The sequence below is a fragment of the Protopterus annectens genome, chromosome 2.part1, assembly GCF_019279795.1.
Source record: "Protopterus annectens isolate FY-2018-M chromosome 2.part1, PAN1.0, whole genome shotgun sequence".
In the NCBI taxonomy this organism is placed as follows: Eukaryota; Metazoa; Chordata; order Ceratodontiformes; family Protopteridae; genus Protopterus; species Protopterus annectens.
This window is the reverse complement of record NC_056729.1, coordinates 1027717386-1027737904: the sequence shown is the minus strand read 5'-3', so window position 1 is coordinate 1027737904 and position 20519 is coordinate 1027717386. Positions and strand designations below refer to the sequence as shown.

The 20519-nt window shown below is 43.4% G+C and overlaps 1 protein-coding gene across 3 annotated transcripts in view; it reads right to left on the bottom strand.

Annotated features, from left to right (window-relative positions):
* WFS1 (wolframin ER transmembrane glycoprotein) overlaps nt 1–20519 on the bottom strand; it is a 1039913-nt gene that overhangs the window by 778538 nt on the left and 240856 nt on the right. For all 3 annotated transcript variants that reach the window (XM_044062607.1, XM_044062609.1, XM_044062608.1), the window contains exon 3: nt 8347–8429. In XM_044062607.1, the coding sequence (XP_043918542.1) occupies nt 8347–8429 (83 nt within the window). The remainder of the gene's footprint in view (nt 1–8346; nt 8430–20519) is intronic.

Here is a 20519-nt window from a genome sequence, read left to right as displayed (position 1 = left end):
GCATCTGTATATAACTATGGTGAACAAATCCTCAGCCACCCAAACTAGATCCTGTTGATAGGCTTGAGTATTGGAGTGGTAGTTGGAAGACCTCAACTGGGGCATGCTGGATGCAGCCTTTTTATGCAAGGCCTTAAGCCTGGGCCTGAGGGCAATGTGTACCCTAGGGCCAGGATGCTGGCGGACAGACAAATCCCAAGGACGGTGAACAGAGATGATCTCCTGACAAACTCCTGGCACCCTTTTGTCAGTCTGAGAGCAGTCATCAGAAGCCGTAGTCTGCGAAGCAGCTCTGGACCCAATCAACAAACTAAGTGCTTCAGCTTTTGCAGACGTAGAGAACCCAGAGGCATATCAGATTCCAATCGGGTCTCAACAGAGGCCTCAGACACAAACTCAGTCTTCAAAAGGGGACTGCAAAGGCGTCTCACCTTCTCTGACGATAAGCCTAGGTGGACTGGCACAGAACCAACAGTCAGATACATAATGTTCTGGGTCCAAACAAATTACACAAACAGGAGTGAAAGTCCCAGTGTGGTAGCTGATTAACACAGTGGAGACTGTTATTAACTTTCTCCGATATTAGTGAAGAAAAATTAGCTTTAGACATATTCTTTCTCTGGTGCAAACCAACCGACGCACTGACTAGCACTCTACTTTGGGCTCTGATGATAAGAAAGAAATAGAAGTTATGTTCTTACCATAACATTCCATGTTAGTTGTCTTCTTCTCGCCTTCTTCTTGCTGGATGGGTTCGGAGCCGACCTCGGCTCCGACTCGGCCACTCTAAAAGCTCGAGAGTTGGTTTCACCGGCTCGAGGCTCCCCTTATATCCCACAATGCTAGGCGTGAGTTACCTCAGATCTCGTTTGTGAGCTAGGCCCAGCTAATAATAGTACCAGAATAACTGGAAAGAAAGTCTACCTCTATAAACAAGGGAGAAGAGAAAGGGTGACCTACAGCCTGATCCAGGAAAATATGCACAGCAGAGCATATACCTATAGTAAAGAGGTGGTAGAAAGAGAGGTCACAATCAAACTCCTCTAGGTCTGTCCAGGCCAGGGGGAAGGAGGGTGGGACGCAAGAAGAAGGCGAGAAGAAGACAACTAACATGGAACGTTATGGTAAGAACATAACTTCTATATGTTAAGTTGTCTATCTCGCCTTCATTCTTGCTGGATGGGACCGTCCTAGCACCTTGTCCCGGGTGGCCTAACGGAACAGACTCTTGAGAACAGTGGTACCAAAGTTAGCTCTATGTCTGGAAGCTAAATCCAACTTATAATGTGAAATGAAAGTATGAGGAGTAGCCCAAGTAGCCGCTGCACAAATGGTGTCAATAGGCAGTCTGTCTTGGAAAGCTATAGAAGTAGCCAAAGCTCTGGTGGAATGGGCCTTAGGTTTATTAGGCAGCTTTTGGTGTCTAATTTCATAAACAATGGAAATCAGAGATGTTAGCCATCTAGATAGTGATACCTTGGAAACAAAGTCCCTTTCTGCCTTCTGCATAAGAGACAAACAGCTGGTCAGTTTTTCTGAATTGTTTGGTCCTATCCAAATAGCACCTTAACTGACGATGAACATCTAGCCAATGCAATTTTTGTTCAGACCTATTAGAATACCCTGGAAAAAACACAGGCAGGTCAATGCTTTGATTTAGGTTAGACGCAGAGGCCACTTTAGGTAAAAAGGACGGGTTGGTTCGTAAGGATACCCTGTCTTTATGGAACAACAGATAAGGAGGTCGACAGCTGAGTGCATGAAGTTCTGAAACTCTTCTAGCTGAAGTAATAGCTACGAGAAAGAGAGTTTTCCATGATAGCAATTTTAATGAACAGGCAGCTGCAGGTTCGAAAGGGGGGAGAATCAAAGAACTGAGAACTAAATTAAGGTCCCAAGGAGGAGGAGGATTTCTTATAGGAGGTCTGAGTAGAAAAACTCCCTTCAAAAATGCTTTGCAAAGCTTGTGGGACATAATGGCAGACTCTGAAATACCCACATGAAAGTTAGATATAGCTGCCAATTGAACTTTGAGAGTAGAAGGAGATGAACCTGCATGAAAGAGTTCAGCTAGAAAATCAAGAACCATATGGATGGGGAGCAGTGAAAGGATCTAAGTCCCTTCCTTGAGCCCAATAGGCAAAACGTTTCCACTTACTAAGATAAATTTTTCGAGTGGAAGATTTGTGTGAAGCTATTAAAATATCTCGAACAGTGTGAGATATTTGAGGAAGCCTGGCTAGGGTAGGAACTGGAGGAACCAAGCAGTGAGGTTCAGAGAGGGGAGGGAGCGATGCAACTGACCCGAGTGATGGATCAAAAGATCTGGAACTAGGTCCAGATGCCAAGGTTGCTCCAACAGAAATTGATGTAGAAAGGGGAACCAAACCTGTCGAGGCCAGTAAGGAGCAATGAGGATCAGAGAGGCCTTCTGAGCGATAGCTTTCTGTATCACTTGAGAAATTAGTGGGAAGGGAGGAAATGCATACAGAAGTCCCCGGGGCCAAACTTGGACTAGAGCGTCTCTGCTGGACTGGCCTGGTAACGGGAAGAGGGTGAAATAATCTCTGCACTTGCTTGGGGTGTAGCAAAAAGGTCGCAGCAAGGCTGACCCCACTTGAGAAAAATTTTTCTCGCAATAGAATCTTTCAGAGACCACTCGTGAGGCATGAGGATAGCTCTGCTCAACTTGTCCGCGATTTGATTGGACTTCCCGGGGATGTGCGTTGCTATCAGAAAACGCTGAGAAGAAATCGCCCATTGCCACAGTCTGAGTGCTTCTCGACATAGGGGATAGGACCTGGTTCCGCCTTGTTTGTTGATATACCACACTACAGACATATTGTCCGTCTGGATTGCTATCGTTCCCAATGGAAGAGAGTCTTGAAGGGCTTGCAACGCTAAAAGCACTGCTCTCATCTCTAGAACATTTATGTGCAAGTGGCATTCGCCTGGTCGCCATACGCCCTGGGCAGTTCTGCCCTGATAATGCCCCCACCCGATCAGGGGCGTCTGTTGTCAGAGTAGCAACCGGAGGAAGGAACAAAGGGTCTTCCCAAGAGTAGCTGAGGGAAGACATCCACCACCGAAGATGATTCTTGCATGTTTGCGTAATCATAATGGTGTGAGACATCGGAAGTTGTTGGTATGACCATTGTGTGAAGAGCATCCATTGAAGGATTCTCATGTGGAATCTGGCTAATGGAAGCAGAGGCATGGCAGCCATAATCCCTAATACTTTCAGAACTAACCTGGCTTTGACTCTGTTGCTGCTGAAGAGAAGCGAGACCAGTTTGTATGTCTGTTATTCTCTGATCTGTTAGTCTCGCAGACATGTTGACTGTGTCTAGATTTGCGCCTATGAAGGTAATAGCACGACAAGGCGACAAAACAGACTTTTCGCAATTTATTGAGATGCCTAAGTTTTGACAAATGCGAAAGGTGTAGTCTCTGGCCATTAGAAGAAGATGCTTGGTGGGAGCTGTGAGGAGCCAGTCGTCCAAATATGGAAACACCTGGAATCCTTGACGTCTCAGGTGAGAAGCTACCACTGCCATGCATTTGGTAAACACCGGGGGCAGTGGTGAGTCCAAAGGGCAGGGCTCTGAATTGCAAATGACTGGTTCCCAGCCTGAAGCGGAGGAATCTTCTGGAGCGTCTGTTCATTTTATATGACAGCACGCATCCTGAAGGTCTATAGAGCACATCCAGTTTTTCTTCCCAATAGGGGAAGGATGGACTGTAGTGTGACCATCCGAAATCTTGTTTTCTTGACAGACTTGTTCAAGATACTGAGATCCAAAATTGGTCTCCAGTCCCCTGTTTTCTTTGGGACTAAATAGAACCTGGAGTAGATTCCGGATCCTTGCTGGTCTGCTGGAACTGGCTGAATTGCTCTTTTTGTAAGTAGCTTTGAAATTTCCAAAGCTGCAAGATCCCTTTGAGTGGGTGGAACATCTGGAAGGGATTTTTTTGACTGGTTTGGAATGCGAACGAAGGGAATGGAATAGCCTTCGGAAATGGACTGTACCCACTTGTCTTGAGTTAGGGATAGCCAGGCTTCTGGGTACAGTGACAATCTTCCCCGACTGCCTCGAAGGTGGACAGTGGGCAACACCTCAGGGATGCTGAAAGGGCCTATCGGAGAAAGTTTCTCGATTGCCCTGGTTCTGCGGACCCCCCCTGCCTCTAGGGCGACATCTACCACTGTTGTTCCCCCCTCTGCCTCTGGCGGGGAACCGACTCTGTGCGTCAGGCGAAGTCCCTTGAGATTGTTTGCGGAACCACATTTTCCCACTTTTCTGGCCTTTGGGGTAAGGCCTAGAAGGAGTAGAAAAACGGACTCCGACGGCAGAAAGAGTCTTGCCATCCGTCTCGCACCTAGTCAAGGTTTCTTTCACTTGAGGACCAAAAGAGATGATCCATCAAACGGGAATTAGTGAACGGCGTTTTAAAGGGGTCCATAAAGTTGCATAGCCGCATCCAGGCATGCCTGCGTAAGGCCACACCTGTCCCTGCGGCCCTGCTCGCTCCATCAGCCGCATGAGAGGAGGCGCATGGAGGAGTTAGCTATGGAGTTGAGGGTAGCCAGCTGAGTGTTCATCTTGTCCTGAAAACCCGAAGCTGTAGGATCCTTCAACATGTCACTCGCTTCTTTGATCAAGTCCCTTTGAAGACAAGTAAAATGGCATAGGTAGTTCAGCGAACGCATTGCAAAGGTCGCTGACGAGAACATCCGCTTCCCGTACCTGTCCATAGACCTAGATTCCTTGTTAGGTGGATGGACAGGCACTGAAGGATCAGCTAGTTCCTTCTTAGTGGCAGCAGCAACCACCACAGCATCCACAGAAACTCCCTTGGTCAGAAATTGTTTATCTGCTGGTGCCGTGATAAATTTTGAGGGTCTCCTGGGAGTTGGGTCCACTGAATCAGGAGCCGTCCATGCCTTTTGCTACCACCTGCATGAGGGGGTCAAGGGGAGAAACCCAGGAGGTGGAAGGGCGAGCCAAAAGCCTCAAGATACACAGATTCATCCTCCGAAGGGCTGAGGGCTGGCCAATTTCCCCTCTGTTTGAGGATTTCTAGAATGTCTGCAAAGGAGACATCTTCAGAAGGGGAACGGGGAACCCTCGAATCCTCTAATTCTGTGTCAGAGGTGACGGACTCAGGTGAGTCTATGTGTTTCCTCTTACATTTTCTCTTCCGAGGGGGCTCTTCTGCCAATTCAGGAGAGGCCTCGGAAGAGGATGAGATCCCCACAGGGGATTCCTGAGGAGCTGGCTCTCTGCAGTCTGGGATGAGGGAGTGAGTAGACTTGACCTGAGGCACGAAGAGGGAGGGGCGGACAGAGCCGACTGTGGAGTTGAACCAGGTTCCAACACACTCCGCATGACCTCGAACGCACCCCTGTCAGGCAGAGCCAGAGGTCCCCGCTCCGAAGCTGAAACCTCCCTCGGCACTGACAGTGATGGCTCGAGGCGATGTCGGAGCCGAACTCACCAGCGAAGCACCGAGAGGGAGAGCGGGTCGGACAAGGGTCCGATGCCACTCACCCCTCGAGCAGACGAGGAAGTCCGGCGCCGAGATTCTTCTAAGGAAGAAATCGGAGCCGACGATGGAGCCGAAGACATTTGTATCGGCTCCGACGCTACCACAGTCTCGGTTCCGAAACGCCCCAGCTCCGAGCTCAAAGGAGTCGGAGGAGGAACATAATGAGGAACAGGGTCAGGCATCACTGATGAGTCGGGCTCTGAAGCATTTGGGCCAGTGCCTCGGACTTAAGAAGTCGACTCACTACCCTCTGAAGGTCATGGTCCGAAAGCCTCGATGACCTAGAGGAGTGAGATCTATGGCTCCGTTCAGACAGCAAGGGAGATGCTGGAGCCGAATGAACGGAGCCAAGGGACGGTGACCTGGACCTCTTTCTAGATGTCGGCTCCGAAGGTCTAGTCGGAGCCGACAGGAATTTCCAATACCTCGGCTCCAGCCGGAGCCGAGGAAACCACAGAAGCTGCAGTCTGAGACTCATCGGCTCCAGCCGGAGCCGATGTAGAAGGTTTCGAAGCCTTAGGCCTCGACTCAGGAGCTGGAGCAGAGGACCCAGAAGCCTTAGAGGGTTTGCCCGAAGTAACAGTAAGGGAACCCTCAGGCTTAAGTAAACCTCTCAAAATAAGTTTATTTTTTCTTTCCTGCAGGACTCTGGGGCTGAAGCCATGGCATACAGCACAAGAGTCCTGCAGGTGTAAAGGTCCCAGGCAGTAAACACAAGAAATGTGAACATCTGTCAGAGACATTTTCTGACAGCACGAGTCACACTTCTTGAAGCCTGAGACCTTTGAATCCTTGGACATTATCAAGGAACCGAAAGTGTAACCACCACACAGAACACACACACACCGATTACACTATGAAGAAAGTTAAACTAGATTAAACTAATTAAAAATTAGTTAGCTAGCTTAGGTATTAAAATATCCCTAACAAAACACAAACACTCCACTTAGGGATAGCAGGGCCCGAAGGCCTAAGGGAAGAACTTATAAGTTCTTGAGGGAAAAAGAAGGGAATAATGGAAGAAAGGGATGAAATCCACTAAACTAAGCGAAAAATGAAAAACTAAGTTAAGAAAGGGGATTTAAACTAGTTTAAATAGACTGATTAAACAACTGACCTGAGCCGGTAGAAAAACAACACCTCGATCGCTGTAGCGGCAAACGAGATCTGGGGTAACTCACGCCTAGCATTGTGGGATATAAGGGGAGCCTCGAGCCGGTGGAACCAACTCTCGAGCTTTTAGAGTGGCCGAGTCGGAGCCGAGGTCGGCTCCGAACCCATCCAGCAAGAATGAAGGCGAGATAGACAACTTAACATCTGAGGTTATAGTGCCAGCCAATTCCCTTTATACACAAGTCATTTTGACGTCAGTCAGGGCGTTCATCAGCTTCAGGAGGAGGAGGAGAAGACTCTCTGGTAGTCCGGCCAGCCAAGGGCTTCCACGACAGGAAATCCCATCAATTATGACTGCAACAGTGAAACATGAAACATCACGAACATCTGGCTAGTCAAAGGCCACAAGGACAGCTAGCTTAGCTTTTACCAACAAACCTATCTGCTTTCCAATCTATAAGACTTGCATTTGTACCACTTAAATCACACTATTACCATTAATACCCATAAACCATTTCTTAAAATTGCATAACCTTTTATAACTACATGAAATGTTAGTATTTAAAATATGATCAATATAAATCATGCCTGTAATTAGAAAAGTGTAATTTCTTCAACCTAAACTGTGTGTAAAAAAAACAATGATGGAAAAAAAACCCAGTCTTGAATTAGTGCATTGAACCAATAAAACAATCCGAATAAAAATTAAAATACCTTAAGGCAAAATAAAGATCTAGAGTAACAGCAAAGAGTTTAATAATGTTTTACATGACAGGGCATTCATGAAACACTTCAGACATTACCTTCCTTTCTACACCTTTCCATTTTTTAAAATAGGGCATTTTTCATGTTGCTGCTCACAAGTATTATGGGATCCCTGAAAGATTACGGGAACAAATATTCTGAGCAGAGAGCAGCACAACCAGAATTGTCCACTCCTGACTCATCGATTTAAACCACAGACTATGCTGTAATGGGAAGTTTAGACATTCTGTACTTAATGCTTTAATCCACTTCACATCATAAACATTCTCAGTGTTTTGTTCCTGTTTATCATTAATTATGCAGAATAAAACTGGAATCTGCACAGTACCCTTGGGCTGCCTTCTAATGAACTGACTCTTGCCACTGGCTGGTATTGCTTGAAACAATTGTTATGCATTTCTTAATGGTGAAAGCACATGCCATTAAAAGCTATAATGCATACTTTTAATTCAAAGAAACACATCAATGTGTTTTCTACAGTGTGCCATTTAGCCCATGAAACAAAATAAATCTGGTTTTCTTTCAAGTTATAAAAAAAGTGGCAGATTCTGGTTTTCTTTCATGCTTAGCAGCAATGATTTACTTCAAGACAACTACTAGTCTTCTGCCATGACTGTAAAATTCTTTGGTAGCTAGCAATTTCTTGCACTTTTCTTTTTTTGCCTAATTTATAAAAATAAATGACATGTAAATAAACTAGTATTTGCTACTTCCAACTACCAATGAAGCTGTAAAAAAAGAACAGGACAGAATTTAATATGGCGAATGACAAAAATATAGTTCTCATTCAAGGACTTAAAAATGGACTGCTACAATGTATGTTTTATGTCACCAGCCAACAAGTGACAAGGGAAGGAAAAAACGTGCTGCTAAAAATATGAAGCATATCTAAAAAGCAGTACTAACTGCACTTTTTACCTCCGTCTGGGCCTTAGAGTCTCCATCTTTGGCTTTTTCAAGATATTCTTCTAGCACAATTTCTGGTTCCTTCTGTGAGGCATCTGCAAAACAACCACACTGGCTGAATTAGTCACAAGAAGGACAGAGTAACACAATATCTATGTTTTAACCACAACAGTCTGAAGGCAAAAGAATGTGAGCACAGAAAGCCGTTGACAATGAGCTTCAGGTCCAGTTGTTAACTATTATAAAAATCACAACTGTATTTGTGGACATGGAAAGAGAACAGGGCTTTTATACAGTTACATTACTTCTCTATAAGAAGAGATTAAAACACAGCACTGGGTATCTCTTAGCTTCTCACATGTATTCATCACAATCCAAAACTGGCAAAATGCCCTTGCTTCAATCCCCACCCCCAAGCTTTCAGCATTGTTCACTTTGCCTTTCTGCTAAAGTGTTACATTAGTCTTCATTTATGCAATAAAATTTCCTTGTATTTAGAAATGAATTTAGCACACCAACACAAAGCTGAAACAATACTCATCAAAAACAAATACAGCTGGTGTACAAACTGACAGTATTTATCTGTTAATCAAGAAGGCTCAATTAAACAGGACATCACTTTTCAAGAGCAACTCAAGTGCATGAAGACCCCAGCTGACTTGATAAGTTTCACAAAGTATGCAGATTATAACAGACAAGATTCTAAACAAGATCTACAGATTCACAGACCTTTAAGCAGTACACATACATACATACATACATACATACATACATACATTCTACACCTCCACCTGCGTACATTGTACACCTCCACCTGATTTTTTTGTTACAATCTGTTACAGTAAAAACATTTATAGCCTGACAGAAAGTACAGTTTTGTACCTACCGTAAATGTAGATGTTCGAGTGCTAATACAGCTGCAGTAATCACAGATGGGTTCTCTGCCGTCAGGCGGGTCCTCGGTCGGCCGAATTCCAAAGTCTAGGTCCGGCGTCGGTTGTTGTCGCTTTCTCTACTGACGTCAGTGAGGCCGGAGTATATAAGACACAGCCGACGCCATGTTCTTCAGTCTTTCTTGCCCCAGATGTCAGGTGCCCCCATAAGGAAGGCAATACATAATTATGCTTATATATATATATATATATATATATATATATATATATATATATACATGCAATGCAATATAATCCAAAATCAGTAGTTGCAAGCAAATAAACCATAGAAGGATAACCCAGTCAGGTTGTATGAAGAGGGTGTTAGGCCCCATGCCTTTACCAAGTGGGGAAGGAGGGAGGGAAACCTGTACTGCAGCTGTATTAGCACTCGAACATCTACATTTATGGTAGGTACAAAACTGTACTATGTTCATCGTGCATACAGCTGCAGTAATCACAGATGGGTAGAGTCCCAAAGCTACGCACAGGGTGGTAGGTACTAGGAGGAACTGGGTTGAGCCAGAATGCCCTGCAACACAGCAGTGGCAAAGCCTGCTCTAGTTTTGGAATATAAAGGCAGGTGGTAGTGTTTTGTGAAGGTATGTACAGAACTCCAAGTGGCTGCCTCCAAAATATCTTTGGTAGGAACTCCTCTGAGGAAGGCTGTAGAGGTAGCTGTGGCCCTGGTGGAGTGTGATCTGATACCTGTAGGAACAGATTTCCCATGGTAGGAATAACAAAACCGTATGCAGTGGCCTATCCACTTTGAAATAGTCTGCTTGGTAACTGGCTTCCCTTGAGCCCCTACAGCAAAGGACACAAAGAGTTGTTCTGATTTCCTGAAGGACTTTGTTCTGTCCAAATAATAACGTAGCTGCCTATGGATGTCTAAAGAGTGTAGCAGCCTTTCCCCTCTGTTTTGGGGATTGGGGTAAAAGGTAGGTAGGTGTATGGCTTGATTTAAAGCTACCCTGGATACCACTTTAAGCATAAATGACGGGATGGTACAAAGGGAAACCCTGTCCTGATGGAAGATGAAAAGGGCTGCACCGCCATGAGGGCCTGTAGTTCCGAAACCCTACGAGCTGAAGTGATAGCCAGAAGGAAGGCTGTTTTCCAGGACAAATATTGCAAATCTGTTGAGGCAGCTGGTTCAAAAGGAGGCAATGTTAATTTTTCTAGTATGTAATTAAGATCCCAGGCTGGTATTGGTTGTTTCCTTGGTGGTCTTATATTCTTAGCCCCTCTGAGGAACTGTCGTAAGAGTGGGTGAGAAAATAAAGGAGGATCCGTGTTGAATTCTGCAGAAATGGCTGAGGCATGGATTTTTATGGAAGAAAATGAAAGTCCACTGTTCAGCAGCTCAGCTAGATACTGAAATACCTCAGGCAAGTTCAGTTTTCTAGGGTCCTGGCCTTTTTTCTCATTCCAAGAGCAAAACTGCTTCCATTTTGCGGAGTAAGCTTTTCTAGTAGATGGCCTTCTGACCTTCAAAATGACATCCTGCACCTCCTTGGTGAGTAGGGTCTGTTGTGGTGTTAATGAATTTTCCATGCAGCGAGATTGAGTGTTTTCAGCTGACTGTGAAGAGTTTTGTAGCTGTGCTGAGTCAGCAGAAGAGGCATTAGAGGCAGGGACCAGGGAGGAGTATGTGTTAGGCTCCTCAGGAGCGGGTACCAGTGTTGCCTTGGCCAATCTGGAGCAATCAGTATCATCTTCGGTCTGTCTGCTCTTGCTTTCAAAAGCACCTTGGGCAGAAGAGGCAGAGGTGGGAATGCATAAACTGTCCATGCTGTCCAACTGAATGAAAGGGCGTCCACTCTCCAGGCCTTTGGATGAAAGGTCCTCGAACAAAACTTTTCCAATTGATGATTCCTGTGGGAGGCAAAAAGATCCATGTCTGGCCTCCCCCATGCTTGGATTATCTCTGTAAACACCCGAGGATGCAACTTCCATTCGTGTGGATCGGTCATATTTCTGCTTAGATTGTCTGCCAGCGTGTTTTCCAGTCCTGGCAAGTACTGTGCTTGAAGTTCGATTTGCCATTCTAGAGCCAAGTTCCAAAGAGTCATGGCTAGTCTGCACAAGGGGTATGAATGTGTTCCTCCTTGTTTGTTTATGTACCACATTACTGTGGTGTTGTCTGTTCTTATCAGTAATTGTCCTGGATGCAGGAAGTCCTTGAAAGCTGTAATTGCATTTATTACTGCTAGCATTTCTTTTTGATTGATGTGAAGGTGCTTTTCCTTTTGGGACCATTTGCCCTGAATGCACCTGTCCGTCATGTGCGCCCCCCAGGCATAATCTGAGGCGTCTGTTGTGATGACTTGATTTGCTGGAGGCTTGCAGAATGGGAGACCTGTGTTTGCTTGACATGCTTGGGCCCACCATAGAAATTCCTTTTGCAAACATGGAATTATTGGTATTATTGTTTCCAAACTGTGACTGTGTTGAGACCATAGGTTTTTTAGGTACCATTGAAGTTTCCTCATATGCAGCTTTGCACATGGGATTAGAAGAATGCAAGATGCCATGAAGCCCAGAGCCTGCAGGATTTTCCTTGCAGTAAGCCTGGTACAATTTGCTAGTATTTTGAAGTACTGAGTTAGTTGCCCCTGTTTTTCTGGCGTAAGATAGGCCATCTGGGTGTTTGTGTCCAAGTTGGCACCCAGGAAAGGTATTTTCTGAGATGGTGTTAGCCTGGATTTCTCTTTGTTGATTGTGTATCCCAGAGAATGCAGTAACCGTGTTACATAAGCCAGATGTTCCAGAAGTATGTGCTTGCTGTCCGCTTGGATCAGGCAGTCGTCCAAATAAGGGTAAATTTGTATCCCTTGAAGTCTGCAGTAGGCAATCACTGATGCCAGGCACTTTGTGAATACCGTGGGGGCAGTAGATGAGCCAAAGGGCAATGCAGAGAATTGATAGTGGATTGAACCTGCAAGAAATCTGAGGTATCTTCTGCAGCTTTGTCTGATTGGGACATGCAGGTATGCCTCCTTGAGGTCCAATGTTACCAGCCAAAACTCCTTGCCCAGCATGGGAAGAAGCTGCTGTAATGTGAGCATCTTGAATTTTGGTACGAGTAAAAATGTGTTTAGGATGGATAAGTCCAAAATGGGTCTCCAGTCGGTTCCTTTCCTTGGTACCAGAAAAGTCTTGAATAAAAACCTTGACCTTGTTCGTGAGTAGGTACCTCTTGAATAGCTCTCATGCTTATGAGCTTTGAAATTTGTAGTTGTGCCTCTGCCCTTTGATTGTGTGGCAGGTTTGGCATGCCTCTCATTTTAGGAAGAGTGTGGAATTGAAATTTGTAGCCTCTGTTTATAATGTCCAGGATCCATTTGTCTGTTGTGACAATATGCCAATTTCTTACAAATAATGCTAGCTTTCCTCCCAAAGGTGCTGCCAGCTGAGACCTGCTTGGCATGGAAATGAGGGAGTCATTGGGTTTGTTTCCTGTATTGTTGTGCACTGTCTTCGCCACCTCTTGGTGCTGGAGTTTGCCATTGTCGGCCTCTATATGATCCTTGTGATTGCCCTCTGCCCGTTGTGCGTCTGTATCTACCTCTTTGGGGCTTGTCAGTGGCTGGAAAGGACCAGTTTTTTGAAGGCCAATTTCTGCTAAAACGTGGTGGTTGGACCTGTAAAAAAGCTTTGACCGTTTGCATAGATTTGGCTTTTTCTTCCATTTTCCATAATATCTCCTCAGCATTAGTACCAAACAGCACATCCTTTTGTAAAGGAGCATCTAAAAGTTTAGCTTTCACATGATCAGGCAAATTTTGTTCCCTAAGCCAGGCATGTCTGCGAATGACTGATCCTGTAGCAGCCGCTCTACTTGAGGCCTCCAGGGCATCATAGCCACATTGTAAAGTGTGTTTACCCACTTGCTCTGCACTATGCATCATATCCTGCAACTCCTTCAAATCTGGTTGCTCAGGTTGAGACATTTTATTCCGTAATTGTGATAACAGGAACTGTTGATATTTAAGCATATGAAACTGACAATTTAAGGCCCTCATGGCTAGGGTGGCCGAGATATATACCTTTTTTCCCCACCTTTCTAAAGATCTTGACTCTCTTTCGGCAGGAAGTGGATTCTTGGCAGTAGAGGCCTTCAATCCCTTGGGGCCTTGAGAAATGGTTTCAGGGTCAGCATTATGGCTTTTGTAGAAATTGGTGAGAGTTAGGAACTCTGTAGTACCTATCAGGTTTGACTGGTGCAGGAGGCAGGGAATCCGGTTAAGGCAAGCCTCCGAATAAACATCATCAATTATGTCCAAAACAGGAGGTATCGCCAGAGGTCTGTGTTGAGGTAACAAAAGAAATTCCCTAAGTCTTTTCTTGGAATCGGAAAAGTCTTGGCCTTCCCAATGGAAGTGTTCCCTTAAAGTGTGCAAGGTTTCCCCAAAGGAAAAATCCTCAGGAGGAGATACAGAAGGAATGGACTGCTCTGCATCCGAATCCTCAAAAGGGGAGTAAGAGTGTTCCTCTACATCAGAATGTTCAGATAAAAATGGAGCCCTGATCAGAAGAGGGAGAATCTTCCTCCATTCTGGGTCTCTTGTCTGGAGGGGGTTGAGAACCCCTGATAAGAGTAATTAAATCCTCAGCCATTTTAAGCATCTGTTTTTTAGGCATGGGGCCTGGAGATCGGCCCTGTACAACAGGCCTCTTGGGATGCCTGGCTGCTTTGGATTTAGTAAAGGCCTTAATAGAAGAAGATGAGGGTCTAAAGACACCATGGGTGGAAGTGGACCTATCCACATTAGGAGGCTCAACATTAGCAATGGCTTCGGTTGTTGTAGTCTGGGAAAGGGCCGAGGTACCTGCGGTCTCGGGTACAGAGGACACCGCCAAAGGAGTGTCGTCGCTAGTCAGGAACTGCAAAGGCGTCTCGCTGAGAACCGGACCATGTGTAGCCTGTTTTGGCGTGGTGTCGGTGGGGACTGCGGCCCTCGCTTGTCTGTCCTTGTGTTTTTTGGACAAAACGGTAGTCGGAGTTTCCGACGACATTTTATAATCAAAGGCTTTACCAAAATAGTGTTGGGTGAACTCCGCCCGACACTTAATAGTGCGTTTATTGAAAGTAGCGCAAAAGCGACAGCCCGAGACGTCGTGGTCTGGGCCTAAACAAGGTATGCAGAGGGAATGGAAATCCTTATGCGGTATTTGCTTCCCACAAGAAATACAATTATTAACTTTTTCTGACATCGGTCTGAGGCAAGAAAAGTTTCCCCAACGGGGTACTTAGCTTTAATGAAGACTTCGGTTTCCAATTTTTTCGTAATTCAGGAGCTGGCCGACCGGCACTTGCGAACTGCTTCTGCTTCGGGCACCGCACGGCAAAAAAGACTGAAGAACATGGCGTCGGCTGTGTCTTTTATACTCCGGCCTCACTGACGTCAGGAGAGAAAGCGACAACAACTGACGCCGGACCTAGACTTTGGAATTCGGCCGACCGAGGACCCGCCTGACGGCAGAGAACCCATCTGTGATTACTGCAGCTGTATGCACGATGAACATCTGGTTTCCAGTCATGATTCTTTAACCATATTTCACAAAGAATAACATCAATCTTGTGGGAACGTAGCAAATTTTCCAATAAAAAATGTATTAATGCCCCTAGCATTAATAACCATAAGAGATGCATCAAATGTTGCTGTTTGTGAACTATTAGATTTACGACATGGAAAAATTCCTGCCTTTTGTTTGTCAAATATTGCAAAATATCTGCTGCAAAAATTCTCTTGTCTGATCTTACAAGTGCATGCCATCCTGTCTGAACACATTTGTGTCTAAAATTAGTCTCGGTTGCTCTACACATTTCTACGTTTTAAAAAACGGGACTTTTTTCTCATGTAGGTATTTACCAAAAAATCTTTTCAATCACAGTGATGTGACTCTCCTTTCTATATGTGATTTGTAAAAAATACTTGCTAACACTTGTACAAGCTATGCTATGTAAGAGGGCTTTAAGTTCTCTACTAACACTCAGTCTCCTTGTGGATGAGATCGTTTGTACCGACAAAAACAGATCTGTACTTCCTTACATTAAGACATTCTAAGGTCTGCCTCACATCCTCTACTTTAGTTCCTGTCAAGCATAATACTATTTGATGTTTATTATATTCTCTGCAAAAGTAACTATCAGTTTCTCTAATAATTGACTCTTCAATTACAAGAATATTTTTTCTGACCAGATCTGAACAATCTTCGTGATACCTGCTCTATCAATTGCTACAAAGGAATGATCTTCACCGCCATTAGTCTTATTAATCCCACTATTTCATTCCTTACTACATTTGCAAACATACAAATTCTCATCCAGCTGGCTTTGTGCACCCACAGCTTAAGCCATGTTGTCAACATTTGTCTCTTTTTTTTATAGGTTCGTAGGTGTTTACTAGGCTAACGACCACAACGGCCTTTTTATGCCTAGCCATGCATCCCAAATCTCTGATAAGTTCTGATACCCTTGATAATTGTAAGGATGGGGCTGGAAGATGAACCATTTAAAGGTTGCCTGTGTCCATTAGAGACATAGGTGCCAAACCAGGGATGAATTTCCAGTTTCCCATCCAACTGTCCAAGTTGCACTTGAATTGGGTTAGGGAGGAACTCTGCTTCACAGAGTAGTCTCTGGGATACATACCTGTCTCTCCAGCAAGTCCTATTTATATCACAGGCAAGGTTTAAGTCTTTAGAACGGGTAATTCTGGTGCTATTTGTTTTGTGGATATGCAGGAGGTCCATCAGAGTGGGGTCTGACAATACCCTGTATGTCAGGAATAGATATCCCCTCAAAAGCCTGTAGGAGACAGAATACAGGGATAGGGCCTTGAGGCAGTCTGCACAGGACACATTACTTACGCCCTGTATTCTTTTAGTGAGGAACCTCTGTGGACATTCCAATTGTTGGATATGCCTGGTTAGGTACATACTCAAAGGGGGCATTGTACTTTTGTTGTGTGTTCTTATAGAAATGTTCTTTAATCCTTCCACGTTCAGTTTTGATTTGTTCCTTTTCACCTGCCCCTTTTTTCTACCTTCTCTTTTGGAAAAAAAAGATGCCTTTTTCTGTACACTGAAGGTTTCCTCATAGCAAAAATGTTATCATTCCATATAATCAGTGCGTTACATAACAAAGCTGTGTCCTTTTTAGTTTCTATTCACTTTGCTTTACAGACATTTATCAGTTTCTTTTTCTTCTATTACTTTTTGTGAACTTGGCCGGCCTTTATTTCTTTCTTTACACCCTGAATCCTCAGAGTGCTTAATACTTGTATCCAGAATTACAAAGTTGGCAGTGGTATTATCTTGTTCAATAGGGTTTGAGTGATCTTTACAGACAACAGACACTTCCTTTCCTAACTTGGCTCCTTTTGCGCTTTGCCTATCATTTATCTCATCAGTCTAGTCATTAATACATGTAATGACAGTTCTCCAAGCTGTGCCAATTGCACAAGTGCAATCATCAATAAGTCTAGATTTAGTACTAATAATGGCGAGCAAATCATTAACTTTTTTTTGACATGAGGAACACAGATCACTGGTGTTATCAGGTGTTATCTTTAAATATATATAGCATTTATTACACTGTAAAAGATATTTGTGCTTTAGCAAATCATTAATGGCATACTCATTTAAGGACTCCATATTCAACTGCAAATAAATAAATGCACTTCTAAAGGAAAAAGAATACTCAAAATCACTTAGAAGTTTATGTAAGTTCTTTGAATTATGTGCTGAGAAGTGTCGCACAAACAATACACAACTAATCCGCTTATTATCCCTCACAGTCACACCTGTTTTTAGCAGCAAAGATCAATAAAATTACAAACCAAGACAAGATTGTTTCGATAAGCTATGGATTGTTCTATCTGCAGTCTGTGTGAATTTATAGCTCACTAGGCCCTCTTGAAATGGCTAGAGTTTGACTGTCAAAACCACTTTCTAACAGCTACCAGTGAAAATTAAAGCTAGAACAACAAAATATAAATCAAAGTAAATCTCCTTGTCTAAAAGCTCTCCCTTCCTTTCTACTGTGAAACATGGTGTGAAACATATAAAATATAAATTCAAATAAAAATTTCTCTTACCAGCTACTGGACAGTCAATCACAAACCAATAAAAGATTGCCATACAGACCCACAGCTTATCTAAACAAATTGCCTCTATACAAGTTTTTAGACTATGAATTTTTGGCAAAAGGTGGTGCAGCAGTAGCATTGTTGCCTCACAGCAAGAGGTTCTCCCGTTCAATTCTCGGCTGGAGTGCGGGGAGTGCCTTCTGTGTGGAGTCTGCATGTCCTCCCCGCGGTTGGGTGGGCGTTCGAAAGAAATGCATAAATGGACGTGCCTTCGTTGAAGGTTGAACGTCAAGCTGGAACCTCGGCGTTTGTCAAAATCTACTGCCAATCATTAGCGGACCGGAGTTCCGCTGTGGCGACCCCTAACCAGGAAAAGCCGAAAGACAACAACAACATTACTATTATTTTGTAATAAAAAACAGTCCTGTGGATTAAGACTGCTGCTTCGGCCTGATGTCATATTATAGGGCTGCACAAACAGATTCCATACATCTAACTGGATAACCTGGTTGCTCTTACTTCTACTCACAGTGTTGGTTCTGGAACTAGAACTAGACTTCCTGAATGGGGATGATCCCTCTTCTGCTCAGGAGCAGCTCATGAGTAAAGGCTGTGGGCAGGCATAAGAATACTCACAAGCACCCACCTGCAAGCAGTACAACTCTGGTTTATGCCAAAAATCACTACAGTTTGCATTTGCAACAAACAGAGTTTGTACTACATACAGCACCATACAACAGAATCTGCAAACTTCAATTGTCATGTTAGAAATGACATAAATATCTAGAAGCATGACTGCCAGGAATGGTTTTGCCTGTTCAGAACTATTTTCAAGGACTTCCAAGATGGCTGCACATTGAGTAACAGCTTAATTCTAGCTCTCCCACTGTGAAAACAGAAACTCAGCAAAGAAGGCCAACAGACTTTTGTGTTTCTGAACGAATTTCAGTAATTTGCTAATAAGTACACTGCCTGGATGCCAGGAAAAAACAGAGGCCCAGAAGGAAAATCAGCTACAAAAGGTGAGGAAGAAACATTAACTGGCAAAAGTACTGCATCTGTTCAGCAAAAAGCAGTGCAAGCTCCAAATATGACTTCCAGTACCCTGGAGGAAAACCTATGACAATTGCACACAAACACTGTTGAAAGTATATCAACTCAAACAACAAAAGGCTGGAGAAAAAATGGAAGAAACTTTAAACAGATATTCAGATGAGGTGATAAAAACTGCAAAAATCAGAGGTCAAACTGAAGAACAGGCTGACTGAATATGAGACTGCTCAAGAAGAGATGTTTAAAAAAAGCGACATTTAGAGGACAGAGCACATAGGGAAAACCTGTGATTTTCAGCTTTACTATAAAAGCTGGAAGGAACAGACTGTATTAATTTTATGAAAGCACACATAAGCAACTGGACTGTGGTAGTGCACAGCAGGAGTTGTTAATTGAAAAGGGCATATCATGAGTATGCACCAAACGTGTCTATGAGAAGCACCTTAAACTTTTAATAATAAATATGCTATCCTACCAGCAGAAACAGTTGATTCTGACAAACCTGTGGCAGAAGGTCAAAGTATTAAAAGTGGGAGACAGCAGAGTGTTTGTGGAGAATGATTATTTAATATAAACCAGGAAGAATAAGAGTAAATGTATTCCACTATTCAGGGAATGTCAAGAAGCAGGCGTGAAAGTGCTGTACCCAGCTATCTTCAAAACATCCTTCCCTGGAGGGAAAAAAACATTTTTTGATGAAGCACATGCCAAGGAAGAATTACAAAAGTTTGTCCAACAAAATATGAAAACAGAAGGAGATTCTGTTTCTTATTCTTCCAGTAATAAAGACCACAGAAAGACTGTGCCACCTTTTTCAATGTTTCAACGGAAAATGCTGGAGAGAAGGAAGTGAGCACAAAAGTTGACTAGAAGAAACAAGAGTATGTTGGAAATGAAGTAGAGACAGGATCTGGGAGAAGGACATGAACAAGAATAAAAAGCAGTAACTTGGAAACTGAAAAACGTGGGATTACAAAGCAACAGTTATATTTGTGAAATATGACAGAAGAAAATCTGGAAATATTGGGAGTTTTTTGGACTTCTAGGGACTTATATTCCTTACTTCGGGTCTGTATCAGTTTGTCGAATGGCTATTCAGAGAACACACATTCAAACATGTATTTAGTAAAGCCACTCTTCATTAAACGGCAAATTTTCACTAGGGAAAACAAGCGGTTAGCCACACTATGGAATTTGCCCTTTTCCCCACTGCAGTGTGATCTCAGAGTTGGTATATGCACCCCCCACATTGGGGAGTGTGGAGACATAGCCCACTTTAGGAGGCTATTGGCATGTTTTAAATTTTATGTTTTTTTTTGGGGGGGGGGTTGTAGTTGCTCGGTTGGACAACTGCACGTTTGCCCTAGTGAAAATTCATTGTTCAATGAACAGCAGCTTCGGTAAGTGTTTGAAGAATGGGTATTTGGTGAATAGCCATTCAACAAACTGATATAGACCCCCCCCCAGCTTCATGTCATTAATGTTTGGAAAAATACTTAGGGGAAGTGAACAGGACAAGATGGAAAATGTTAACTAAGTAAAACAAATTTTTTCTCAATAGTATAATTTTTATAGTGTATGATTTTATTTGCATGCTATAAAGTAACATTTTCTCAGTTGTTTTGAAGTGTAATTGGGGATACTATTGCAAACAAGTGCTCCTGTTTTTTCCTCCTCTCATCTTCTCTCTTACTCCTTGTTCAGTTTTATGAAATGTAGGCAGTGCAATGTAAAAAAAAGTCTGGTTAAAAGAGTGTAACAAATGAAAAATTGTGTTTTTTTCTCACTCCTGCATGAGAGAATGACTGGATTAAGGCCCTTAGCTTGATCAAGTAAAAAAGTTTTAAGAGAAAGTAACTAAATGAAAAAGAATATTGACTATCATAAGGCTTTTTCCTTGCAAATATATGTAAGCTTAGTAGCAATTCTGCATCCTTTTCCTCATGTCTCCATGGAGACAATATGATAAAGAGAAATTGGCTAGGAAAAAAAAAAAGAAATTGGCTAGAAGATGATGTTCTCTGAAAGCATTCAGGTGTTTCCACAGCTATGAGAGCCATAAAGATAAGACAAAACCAGACAGCACTTAGCAGAAACACAT